General features: G+C 34.7%; 1 protein-coding gene and 1 long non-coding RNA gene across 2 annotated transcripts; both read left to right on the forward strand.

Annotated features, from left to right (window-relative positions):
- Positions 1–103: 103 nt before the first annotated feature.
- Positions 104–4,235, forward strand: LOC147411809 (uncharacterized). Its single transcript, XR_015181177.1, has 2 exons — positions 104–2,936; positions 3,935–4,235. It is a non-coding gene; the product is annotated as an uncharacterized LOC147411809 (long non-coding RNA).
- Positions 4,236–11,055: 6,820 nt separating this feature from the next.
- On the forward strand, positions 11,056–14,050 carry LOC147411810 (putative disease resistance RPP13-like protein 3). The gene has a single exon (XM_086456266.1). The coding sequence runs from the start codon at positions 11,103–11,105 to the stop codon at positions 13,665–13,667; it is 2,565 nt and encodes an 854-aa protein (XP_086312392.1). The 5' UTR covers positions 11,056–11,102; the 3' UTR covers positions 13,668–14,050.

Genomic DNA, 14,050 nt, shown 5'->3' on the forward strand with positions numbered 1-14,050 from the left:
TGACCTCAAGATTGTACCTCACGTCAAGATTGTATGGATTTCTACATACTTTCACGTCAAGATGTGCGATGTGAGGTAAAATCTTGAGGTCACTTCAGCACGACTCTCTTTGTAGTTTGTGGAGCCTGATGGTACTGATCAGGAAGTTGTGTTCATCATTTAACACATTAGAGAAGCCATAAATGATTGTAATTGCCTTGGAAAACCTAATTATATGAAGATGAGAAAAAAGGTCGTTTGGGTATTTCAAAAATACTAAAACGTGAGGGACTATTAAGGCCCAAAATTTAGGGACCATGTAGACCAAAGCCCTTCCACCAGGGTCCTTCTAAGTAATGTCACAAAATTTTCCATTAACTTTCAAAGTAGATGGCATTAAATAGGAAAAAAATATATGAGTTTCAATTGCCTTTTTTGATTAACTGGTATCGCATCCTAAGGGGATTGATCTAGTAAGATGTAAGTATGTTTACAATGTTAAGATACCCTCGAATATTTGATCTTTTAAACTAAAGTTAAACCGGGCCTGGATTGGACAATTTTCAATCCAACTGCTAATAGTTGGGCCTAAACTCTTTGGTACAAGCACACACCAATTGATCCATACTTTGGTTATTTTTAATCATACCATGGTTAAGGATCTCCATCAAATACATGGTTTAGTGTTTGATGCAGATTAGCAATAAAATATAAGAGAACACTATAAATAGAAACCTTGGCAAGCAAGGGTTGATTCACATAGACAACGTTGATCTAGTAATTTTTGACTTTAAAACAATCACGGTTTGAAGTTTAAAGGAAACTAAATTAAAATTATTCTAAAATAAACAGGAATGTAAATTACAATGTTAAGAATTAGATCAGTCAAATCCATCAAAACAAGTGACTTTATCAATTTATTTGTTTCTTATTATCTCGATCTAATTAACAAAGCTAATGCTATTGGATCAGAAGATCAAATCTATTTCTCCTAATTATTGATTCTAAATTCTGTAATGATATTTAATAAGACGAAATCAAAGGTAAAATATCAAATCTCTCTAACATAGCATAGTTTAACTTGAACTTATCTAAAATTAAACTATTAAAATCATAAGAATAAACATTCTATTCAATGATCACTACTTAAGAAATTGGTATCAAACTAAAATATTGAAGCATGATTGAAATAAATAATTATCTAAGACGATCTTGCTTGGGCTTCATTGACCTCTTTAATGGAGCTCTAGTCACAGATCATAGTAAGAATAATAAAAGCAAATAAAAATAAAAAGAGAGTAGAAGAGGTAAGAAAAGTGACGATCCTTTATTAATCTTGACTTGAATCTGGTAGAGTACTCTTTTTGTTTACAAAGCTTGAATAGAAAGTACACATAAAAACTAGAAAAATTAAAATAATGGGAGAGAATTAGAAAAGATGATCTCAGAGGAGATGAGATTTGGCTTTGGTTTGGTTTCATATTTATAAAGATTAGATTAGGATTCGTTTAGAATTTGGAACACTTTCGTGTTTTACAAGGATTCTGAAACCTAATACGTTTCCTTACAAATCATGTCGTTTCAATATTCCATGAATCTTGAGGAAAATCTTGCTGATTTTACCGCATCACCCAAGGTGTTCACCGCACTGTGGTGCTTGTGGGCCCAATGGACTTGGATTTTGGTTTATAATCTTGGCTTGAGTCTTGGATTGTAATGTATTTCTTCATACGTGTTGGTAGCTCCGAGGATTGCCCTCCACAGAAGCCTTATCCAAGTGGCAAGGAGGAGGTCGGACTATGGTGTGAAGACATGTCGTATCCATGATCGTTTGTGTGATCTATGCATTTCTAAATCTCGAGCGAAGGGATATTTCCAGTTTCAAGGTTCTGTAAATTCTCCTTCCCTAGATAGCACTCGCTACCTTGCTGGGAATTATACTACTCTCATGGAAATTATTTGCCAACCCTTTGCTAAAAAAATCTGCTCTCCATTGTTTCACTCAAAGATCAGATATGTTGGAATCGGAAGCTCTTAGCTATTCTTTAAATTTTATATATAAAAGAGTGCCATTACTTACAGTGCTAAGGATGGAGCATTCATCACCAGATGCTAGTACTTTGTGCAGTGAAACAGGGAATATGATTTATTTGAGGTACTTGAGGATGAGTAGCAAAAATGACCTCATAAAAATTTCACCTTCCATATACAACGCTAGGAATCTTCAGACTCTTGATATCAGATCGAGGAAGTTCTTTGATGCGCCAGATGGGATTTGGAAGATGAAAAAACTAAGACATGTGCATTTCCGTGCCTGGACTTGTCTACCCCAGCCGTCACCCGATGATTCCTCACTAGAATTCCTTCAGACTCTGTCCACCAAATGTTCCAGCAGTTGTTCAAGCCAAGTCTTCTCCAAACTACCCAATCTTTTAAAATTGGGAGTTTGTGGGAATTTAAAATCACACAGTGAGGCTTTATTCAATAATCTCCTTATATTGGAGCACCTTCGGACATTTAAGTTGGTAAGAACAACCCTCTCTTCAAAATCACAGATGATTAGAATTCCAAGTGGGTTGCCAACAAGCCTTACCAAGTTCACCTTACGTGACACTGCACTGATGGAAGATCCGATGCCCGTGCTAGGGAATCTACTAAAGTTTCAGATCCTCAAATTGGTTGGTTATACATATGATGATAGTCAGATGGTTTGTTCAGCACAAGGCTTTTCTCAATTCAACTCTTGCAAATTGTGAGATTGAAAGTAATACATGATTTAGTAATCAACGAAGGAGCAATGCCAAACCTAAATCAATTGGTTGTTTGTGACTGCCCATCTTTCAATTTGGACAAAGCTGTGGTACAGCTGACTGCCCAGCAGCAGCAGGATCTTTTTGTTGAGCATGCATAATCAAGGCACTGATCTAGAGGTTATTATATATGGCTAGTGTAGTAAGGTGATTAAGTTCCACTTCGATCTTCATTCTATTACTAATCTAATTTCATGTTTACTATGGTTTTATTAATTAATACGGTTAGGACAATTTATTTTATCATTTCTTTGCTGTATTTTTTTTGGAGTCCAACTAGCCTTAGTATGATTTCAACACTTTGTAAGGGTCATTGATCCCACCTTGTGGCATCCGAAAACATGAACAGATGCTACAGGGTTGTAAAGGACAAAATTCTATAAACTTGAATATTTTTTCTTCAAAAATGTTATTTTTCACCGTTGAAATTAATTTTAAATTTGAGTGAAAGTTGGATAGCTGTCTATTTTCAAAACCTTGGATGAAGTCCAATTTTTATTTTTATTTTTTGAATGAGTTTTTTCATGAAATGTAGAGGGCTGTGGTGTTGGATTTTGCTAATGTGGTAATCCATTTTATCAAAACTGACCATTAGTAAGACTTAAAATCTTACTAGGTTAGTAAGGAAAGTGTTTTTCTAATTTTTTTTTTTTTTTAATTCCCTAAAAATCCATTTGGTCACCGTTCTTATAATAAGTGGTAATAGACCATTAGTTATGATGTTATTTTCAAATATTTATGAAGAAAAATATAGTGTTAATTGATAAGTTAGTGGTTATTTTTTTTTATATAAAAAAATAGAGTTTATGTTTACACAATTTTTCATAAGAATCAATTTTCAGCTGTTTCTAACTATTTGTTTTTTCAGAATGGTTTTTTATTTTTAAAGAATGATTTTGTCTAGAGGAAAACAAAAACATCTAATGGAGTGGTATCAATTCTAATTTAAAATTCAAATGATGTTGTACCCAAGAGCCTTATTTGGTAATATAGGCACATGTTCTTTTATTTATTTTCATACTATTGGCTTAATTTCTAGTACAATTTTTTGTCTTCAGTTTATTATAACATTTAGATGTTTAATAGCTAAAAATCAATTGCAACTATTATTTGTAGCTTCTCACTCTGTTTTTCCGTCATGACAGGGAGGGGATGGTTAAGGCAATAAGTGGTGGGGGGAGATCATTGGATGGACATATCCTCAAGCATTGATGATGGTGGTGGTGTTGGCATGGTGTTTCAATTTGTCTTGTTTGTTTTTCTCATCTCTTGGCAGTTATTTAATGGTGAAAAACTTCTTTAGTATTCTATTTCTTGTACAAGACTTAATGGACTTCAAAAGACTTACTCTTTGTAATACCAGAGCAATTTAATTTTCCAATGTTGCTTTTGGAATCAATTCAACAGGGCCCCAACCCCCCTGCGTAGTACCTTCTTTTCTCCATCTTTTAGAAACCCAAATAAGTTTCATTTATGGAAAAATAGTCGAATCACCTTCGCTTATCTCAATCTGATAACTTTTCCATTCAACAAGATGGTTGATTATGAATGGTTAGAATCAATCACTGATACTCAAGACTGGACCCATCATCCATAGAGATGAGATTAGTGTAACAAAATACAATTCCTAAATCATGGTATAGAAAACGATCGTGAACAAAAATAAAATAAAAAATGTGAGTCAATTGAATTGAATTAAAATAAAAATGAAAACCAAAATCTTTGACTCAAGAAAATTTTGAGGAAGAATGTAAAAAATAGGTAAGGAAGAAAGCTTTGTGTTCTCATCTGAAAGTGGAGTTGCTTGGTCGGTTGTGAGCTATTATCACCAACCGTGGGCCTCTTGCGGAACAACTGTTGCTAATCCGGGTTGAGTTTTCCAGAAATGGAAGACCTCGGGTGGTCTTCTATGATGTTGTTACCTTCTATTTAATGCAGTTCTTTCTAGGATACATTTTTTGTTGTGAATCCAATCCAGGTTGACAGCTTTTGAAAAATCACATAAAAACGTAATACAAATTAAAGCTTGCTATTCACACAGGAAATCATTTATCTTGTGGAAGAAATGCACACAAGTAAGATAAAAGTAAAAGAAATTGGACTTTTCTACCTCAAAACGATGTTTTAGGCTCTATACATACATGAGTAAAAGAAATTCTTGTTTTTCAGGAAAATGACACTTTTTTGGTTTAAATCATCCGAATAATAATGGAATCTCATTTTTTTCATGGGTTAACTAGACTTGAACCCACGACCTCTAAGTTCCCTCATTTCTCATTCACTCCTACTCTTCATATTTTATCTCAAGGAAAAAATAGGTACTAGAGGCCAATAGAGTTTACACTCCTTTCTACTCCAAAAACAAAGCCTAGGTTCTTAAGGGAAGAAGAAAAACTATCAGATTAGCCATGGCGATGATGACTTGTTTTGCTGAACGATCAGCTCTTGGTGTTAAAACTCCACACCCTCTCAATCCTAAACACATAAATCGATTACTTCTGTCCTAGCATCTCCACCCGCGTACCATTATGTATGTTTAAAGCATTTTTTTTTTTCCATTTTTTGGTCTAATAAGGTTTAATTTGTGTTCATCTTGATATATATTTTTTTTAAGTACTTCTGTATTGGAATTGCTTTTGGGAATCATCCTCACTTTTGAAAAGAAAAAAGAATACCCTTTTTATTCAATCTATTACGATTATTTGTCCGGTAATATCATACCATGGCCTCAAATAGTATTATTTTTTTAGATTTTAATTACAAATATTAGAACAAAGTGTAAGGGTGACCGGAGAAAAAATAATGCAAACATATTTAGTGTATCATATACTGTGAATTATTTTAATACATGACCAAAATAAGTTAAAACACGGAGGTATCTTGATAATAAACTAGATTTATCAGTGGCTTTTTACTAATAAGTGAGAGTGGAAGTATATTTGAAGGGGACATCAAAACTTGAAGAATGGACTTTTTATTGTCGTCTAAATCCTTAATCTAATTCCAAATCCCAAATTAGATCCTCTAACCATCCTTTTTTTTTTATCTTCTCCACACTGCCCTGCATTAATGTTCCACTGCAAATCTTAATTACTTTTGGAATGTGACACCGATCTTGCCTCGTGATTGACATTATCTCTCTGCAAAGATGAAAATCTTTGGCCAGTGTTAAAGGTTTGATGAAATATGTTCAACTTACCAATATGGAAAGAGGTTTTATTAATGTATAGATAATGTTATATATATACTTTAATATTTTATATGTGGTATCATTGAATAGAAGAAGGCATCTTTTGAATTGTGATCACCATCCGATTACTTATAAGTATCAAACTACTTATGTTAATAATATATAAGAATGAAATTATTAAGGAAATATCAAGTAATAAATATAAGATAATATAAATTATAAACCATGGAATCAAGTTGATTACAATTCATAAAATATTAATTATAAAGGGGCATACAAGTGGATGACAATTCTAAAAGATCATTTAATTTGAAAAAGTCTTCGTCTTTGCTTGCCTTTGTGTTTGACTTGGATAAATATTTTGTGATTGGATACTTGAAGAAGCAGATTATGACTTGTTTTTATAAAAAACTTAAATACAGAAATAAAAAATGCTCTAATTTAGTCCATCAATAACTCCTTCAATCTCTTGTTTTTCTATTTCTATGTTTGATTCTTTAGTCTTCTCTAGGCTATAAAGAAAGCGGGAGTGATTTTGCGGTGTTCAACATGCACAGGGAATGGGACTCATAGTGACAAAAACCTGCAATTTATTAAAAAATTCGTGATATAAATCATTATTTTAAATTTTGTCGATTAAATCATGATTTTTTCAAGAAGTTACTATTAATCAAGTTTAATCAATGTTTTTTTTAAAAAAAATCACGAATTATAATTTTTTTAGTATTTTTAATTATTATTTTATCATTTATAATATGAAATACAATTTTTTTTTTGGTACATTTTTATACTTAAAAAATATTTTATTTTTTAATTTACCTGATGTTTTTTCGACTTTATCGATTTTTTTTGAGCTTTCTATTACCAAAATCCTGACTTTGTAACTATGCCATCATAGGGGTGTGCCATAATTAAGTGCCTAACTCGAAGCGTTAAAGAATAAATAGGACTTATGTATGTGAATCCCGGATTTGTTTGCTCTATTCCTGACATTGTGAACTAATTGGAAGAGAGATATCAAAGGAGAGTCGTGCTGGGGTGACATTGAGATTTATTGTGATCTCACATTTCTGACATGGGGTGCACACATAACCGCAAGATTGTTTTCTCGAGATACAAGTAAAAAAATCTACTGTTATGTGTGCACCTGCACGTCAGAAATATGAGAATTGGAGTAAATCCAATTTCACCCCAGCATTAGTGATCAAAGAATGCTTGATCTCAGTGTTTGAAGATCTGTTGGAATTAATCACTTTTAATGAAAAAAGCATAAATCTGAAAAATATAAGTTTCATGATCGAACCAATGATAAAACCACATTGACACTATCATAATGATAGGAGGGCCTGAAGCCACTTTCTTGCAAATTAGGCATTTGCAAGTTGAAGCATGTGCAAACACATGAAATGCATGCAAGTAGTAGGTTACGACAGATATTATAAGAACAAGGAGTTTTTAACTCCCCTCTCACATACTCTCCTGACGTGGCATGTGTTAGAATCGTAGATTTTTTTTCATTGGGATACTCAACTGCACATATTTATGAAGATGTTTAGTTATGTATCCTGAGGAAAATCTATGGTTCTAACTCATGCCACGTTTGGAGAGTATAGGGGAGTAGGGGGGGTTCGAAAAATCACGATTCATTATAAAAACAAAAATATAAAAAATAAAATAAATAAAGATGGGTGTTTTTAAGGTTGGGGTGCAAACGAGAACTTGGGACTTAAACGGGTCGGGTTCAGACTGGATATGTGTCTACTCATATCCATATCCGAATTTTTTATTCAGTTCCAAATTTGGATCCAACGTGAATCTTACTAGCTCAAATCACATCCGATTTTTATTTTTATTTTTAACTTTCATTAACCCCATATCCGGATCTGATCCGTCCGAATTAATTGATTTGGATTGCTCGGACAATTTCAAATCATTTCAAAGTAATTTATCAAAAAATGAGGTATAAATGTGACTTGAATTCAAGATCGCTCCCCTTTTAAAGAGAAGCTTTGATCACTTAATTTAATACTCATTTGTTGATAAATGATAAACTAAAAATATAAAAATATAGTATACAATATACAAAATAATGTATCATTCGGATATAGGTAGATATAGGAATGGATTCATATTTGACCCATCTCCGACTTGGGTCAAGGGACATCAACCCATATCGGACCCATATTTTAATTCGGATATACTAGAAGGAACCAAACCTATTAAAAATTGGATTTAATTCCCTCGGATTTTGAATAAAACCAACTCATTTTAAGCCCTACAAGAACTAGTCGTGTGTGCAGCTTTAGTAATGTGTCCTTTAGAAGTTTTGTCGAGGGTTTCACATACTTTTTATTTATTTTAAAAGCCAGGTACTCACATGAAACTTGTGCTAGATTTAATGTCGATGTAATTCACCATCAACCCTCTTAATCTGCCAAGATTAAATGACTTTGACTACTAATAAATTAATTCAAGTTAGCAATAGAGACCGGCAATACGATAGCCCCTTTATAATTAACAATTAAAATGGAAAAAAGATTTTATTAGAAGAGCTGCTATTGGCACACTTATTACACCCCAATTTCTGAAATTATTTATTATACCCAAATTAAAGATTAGAACACAGATTCAAACATTAGAAAGGTTTGGCTCCAATAATTATCTCAACATTACAAAATATTATAATACTGTCAAACAATTTCAGTAGTTGTTTACAATTATGATTAGGCTCATATAAAATCTTAAATCCAAACATAGAAATCTAGCAAACAAAAAAATGAGAGAACTTCTATTGGGACCCCAACTTTTACTTATTTTCAACAATTTACTTATATATATATATATGAGGGCGGTTCATGGGACATATGTAAAAACAATGGTTTTCCATAATATAGGTTTGAGGTTTTGGATTAAGCTGATTTTTTGTGAGGATGGTCTCTATGATGAGAAGATCATCCTCACAAAAAATCAACTCAATCTGAAACTTCTAAATCCATCAAAAGTGATCTACAAATTATTGGCAAAAATTGACAAAACATAGACGGTCCACATTCTAAATCACTTTTAATGGGGTTAGAAGTTTCATATTGGACTGAATTTTTTTCCGGATGATCTTCCCATTATAGAGATCATCCTCACAAAAAAATTCAGCTCAATTCTAAACTTCTAACCCATATTTTGAAAATTTATTAATGTTACATTGTTTTTACATATGTCCTTTGAACCGTTCCCTATATATATACACAGCGGATCGGGCCATATCTGGGGTTTGCCCGGTCCATAGACCATGGTCTTGTCCAAAGACTACTCTCGGGGCACGTGCAATGCCTGCATATCACACGCACCAGGTAAGTGAGGGTACGTCGTCACTAGTGATCCCTGAGGAATTAATGCTCATACTAAGTGTCAAATTCATGACTTACGGGGCATTAACAATTTATATTCTTATATTGAGAAATTTTCGTAAACATGTGCAACTTATGACAAAATTCTAGTTTCAGTACCATGTTCATTTTAATTCCTAAAACATGTTTTTTCGCGAGTTTGTTACTTTTCTAATCAATGATCTCATTGTAAATTACAATTGAGATCGTATGAAATTTTAAAGTGACTTTTATTATCAGCAATCTCGTTGACAAATTGCCAGCGGAAATCGCAAGTAATGTTAAAGTCAAATACCTTTGATATTTTTAATGACAAGTTCACTAGTATTTTATTAGCGAGACCGTTGATTATAAAAGTGGTGAACTCTCTAGAAAACATGTTTTGAGAATTAAAATGAGCAATGTATTAGAACCAATAATATTGTCATATTCAACGCATGATAATTTACCCTTATTTATTTTTAATTGGGATGTAATTAGTAAAAGTTGGAGTGCAAATAGTAGCTCTCTTTTATTAATATTAGATAATATTATGTAGGTTAGGTTTCGTTGACTCAAGAAATAATACACGATCTTGATTGTGTAAACACAACATCCAACAATGGGGAATTATCTTCGAATATGCATCATAGGGATATATATATATTATGCATATCTTGAAGATAATTTCCCATCGTTGAATACTTTGTTCAAACGGTTGAGATCGTGTACTATTTCTTGAGTCTATGGAACCCTACCCTATATTTTATAAATAATTATTATATTTATTTATATAAAAAAAATCATAATCCTTTTCTCGTGGTATCATTTCAGATTTCTTATAAACCTCAAACACCTTTAATCATTCCTAAATGAACGATGATAGCTTATAAGGTTTTCAATTTATCATCGAGTCAAAAAGCCCGTAGTTCTCTGATTTCACTAAGATATGATTAATACAGAGTACCAACTACCTAATCTATGTAATATGTACTCAAATATGTGTTGTCACATTGTTATATTAATAATATATAGAAATATTAATTAAAAAAATACTAAATAATAAAATAAGAGTATAAATTATAAGTAATGGAATCAAACTCCTTTTAACTAGTCCTTAATGAAAGATGAATACATAGCTTATAAGTTTTTGAGATTATCATTGGGCCAAATTGCCCTCAGCTCTCCAAACTTAGATAAGTGTAATATGTAGTACCTACGCATCTAAATTATGTAGACTAATGCTGAAGTGATCTCAAGATTGTAACTCATATCATATCGCAAATCCTAACATGAAAGTCTGTCGAAAAGCTTCTATGATTCTGATAGATTTTCATGTCAGGGTGTGCAATATAAGGGATAATTTTGAGGTCACTCTACCGTGACTTATCTATATAATATGCATTCACATGGTGTGGTGTTAAAATTTTAAATTAATAATAAGAATTATGCTGGAGTGACCTTAAATTGACATCAATTCATACTTTGTTTGACATAAAAGTGTGTACGGAACCCTAAATGCTATTCATCAAGATACGAGTGAAAGAATCCATAGTCTATACATACATGCATACGTATATTGTAATGAAGTCAATCCACAACAGCTCTTCGTCACCCTCCTAATATTTATTTAAATTGGGTGTTACCTCCTCTTGTAAGTTATGAGGCAAGAGAGGGTTGAAGAAATTAAAAGCTTCTTGAAACTTATAGCTAGCTAGCATCTGCAACCTTATAGATCGAGATCGATCGGGAGAGAGATTGATGGCCGTAACTGTTGTCTCTTTTCTCTTGGCGAACCTAAGCGAACTAATACAAAAAGAAGCAGATTCGATTCTGGGAGTGAAGGATGAGGTGGAGCACCTCTTTAATCGGCTGGAACTGATGCGTGCCTTCCTCATAAATTTTGAGGAGGTACATCAAGACCAGATAGCTTCCAAGGAGCTTTTAAACCAAATCAGAAATCTAGCTTATGAGGCTGAGGATGTCATCGACACATATGTCACTTCCACTACAGAAGATAGTACTAGGAGGAGGGATGGTGGCATTAATTCGAAAATGACTCGTGATTTTCGAAAAGAGATCAAGGAGATTACGAAGAGGATGGATGAAATTTATGCTACAAACGAGAAGTTTCACTTTGTAACAAAGAAGGCTTTTTCAGAAGCTTCATCGGTAGAGCCCCGCCTCCGCCACCGCCGTCACTACCGCCGCCCGTATCGCGAGATGGCTAGTGACAACGAGCAAACGGATGTTGTGGGCTTTAAGGCTGAGGCAAATATGTTGGTGGAGCAGCTGATCGGAGGAGGACAGCCAGAACTCGCCGTCATTTCTATTGTAGGAATGGGTGGCCTCGGGAAGACAACTCTGGCCCATAAGATTTACAATCATCCAAGCATTAAGAATGGGTTCCAAAGCCGTGCATGGGTGAGTGTATCTCAAGAATATAAACCTATCCAACTTCTGCTGAGCATCATAAAACAATTTACAACAATCACAGAAGCAATGGAGAAGATGGATGTGCAAGAGCTGGGAAAGGTGCTCCAAAATCACTTTACAAACACCAAATACTTGATAGTCATGGACGACGTCTGGATACCACAAGTCTGGTCAGACTTGAATTCATTCTTTCCAAACCAGGGGAATGGAAGTAGAGTCATGATCACGACCCGTGATAACGAAGTGGCTGTGCAAGCCAATACAGACCCAAAGTGCCCTCCTCACCATCTACGCTATCTTGACGAAGAAGAAAGCTGGGAGCTATTCCGAAAGAAGGCATTAAAGCAAGGTCAAAGTTGCCCTCCACAGTGTGAAGAAGTGGGAAGACAGATCGCCGAAAAATGTGGCGGGCTGCCTCTGGCCATTGTTGTTTTAGGGGGCTTACTATCAGCAAAGTATGCCAACTTGAAGGAGTGGAGAGAACTTTCCGAACGAGTGAGTACCTTTATCAACAAGAGTCCAGATCGGTGTGAAAATATATTGGCTTTAAGCTATGATGATCTGCCTCATTACTTGAAGCCTTGTTTCTTATATTTTGGTATGTTCCCCGAAGATCATGAAATCTCTGTAATACAGTTGATCCAGCTGTGGATAGCAGAGGGATTTATACAAGTGAAACATGTAGAAATGATGGAAGACACTGCAGAATCATACTTGGAGAAGCTAGTTGAGCGAAACCTTGTCCATTTGGAAAGTAGGAGGTCAGATTATGGGGTGAAGACATGTCGTATCCACGATTGTTTGCGTGATCTATGCATTTCTGAATTTCGAGAAGAGGGATATCTCCAGGTTCATGGGCATGTAAATTCTCCTCCCCTAAATAATGCTCGCCGACTTGCTGGGAATTATACTACTCTCATGGAAATTATTTGCAAACCCAATGCTGCAAAAGTTCGCTCTCTCCATTGTTTCACTCAAAGATCGGACGTGTTGGAATCGGAAGCTCTTAGCTATTCTTTAAATTTTATATATAAAAGAGTGCCATTACTTAGAGTGCTAAGGATCGAGCATTCATCACCGGATGCTAATACTTTGTGCAGTGAAACAGGGAATATGGTTCATTTGAGGTACTTGAGGATGAGTAGCAAAAATGACCTCATAAAAATTTCACCTTCCATATACAATGCTAGGAATCTTCAAACTCTTGATATGAGAGCGAGGTACTTCCCTGATGCACCAGACGGGATTTGGAAGATGAAAAAACTAAGACATGCACATTTCCAAGGCCAGACTCGTCTACCCCAACCATCACCTGACGACTCCCCACTAGAGTTCCTTCAAACTATGTCTACCATATGTCCCAGCAGTTGTTCAAGCCAAGTCTTCTCCAAACTACCCAATCTTTTCAAATTGGGAGTCTGTGGGAATTTAGAATACCACAGAGATGCTTTATTCAATAATCTTGTTATATTGAAGAACCTTTGGACATTGAAGTTGGTAAGAACAACCCTCTCTTCCAAATCACCGATGATGACGAGAATTCCAAGTGGGTTGCCACCAAACCTTACCAAACTCACCTTACGTGACACCGCACTACTGGAAGATCCGATGCCCGTGCTAGGGAATCTACCAAACCTTCAGTTCCTCAAATTGGTGGGCGATGCATATGATGGGAGTCGGATGGTTTGTTCAGCACAAGGCTTTCCAGGACTCCAACTCTTGCAAATTGTAAGGTCGAAAGCAATACATGATTTAGTAATCAACGAAGGAGCAATGTTAAACCTAAAACGTTTCGTTGTTCGTGACTGCCCATATTTCAATATGGAGAAAGCATTGGCACAACTGACTGCCCAGCAGGAGTGGTGGGGTCTTGATGTTGAGCACGCATAATCAAGGTACGAGAGTTTATTATATATGGCTGGTGTAGTGAGGTAATTAAGTTCCTCTTCAACCTTCATTCTATTACTAATCGAAATTCATGTCTATTAGTTAATAAAAAAACATTTGGTACTTGTCTCCTACAACCAAGGACTTCCATTTGAATGTGGCAGAGGGACAAGTACACCTTGGGCTCCATGTAGAACTTGCACCCAAGATGACATTTTGCTTACTACTGGGTCCTACTTTGTCTTCAATTCATTATATTATTTAGATGCTTTAATAGCTAAAAATCTGTTGGAAGTAAAATTTGTAGCTTCTCACTCTGTTTTTCCATTATGATTAGGGGGGATGGTTTAGGCAATAAGTGGTGGGAGATCATCGGATGGGCATAT

This window comes from Akebia trifoliata, chromosome 1, assembly GCF_017979445.1.
Source record: "Akebia trifoliata isolate Shusen 1 chromosome 1, ASM1797944v1, whole genome shotgun sequence".
NCBI classification, from domain to species: domain Eukaryota; kingdom Viridiplantae; phylum Streptophyta; class Magnoliopsida; order Ranunculales; family Lardizabalaceae; genus Akebia; species Akebia trifoliata.

Bases quoted from the DNA above. Each gene is read 5' to 3' on its own strand.
- LOC147411810 (XM_086456266.1), top strand. From the start codon at position 11,103: ATGGCCGTAACTGTTGTCTCTTTTCTCTTGGCGAACCTAAGCGAACTA.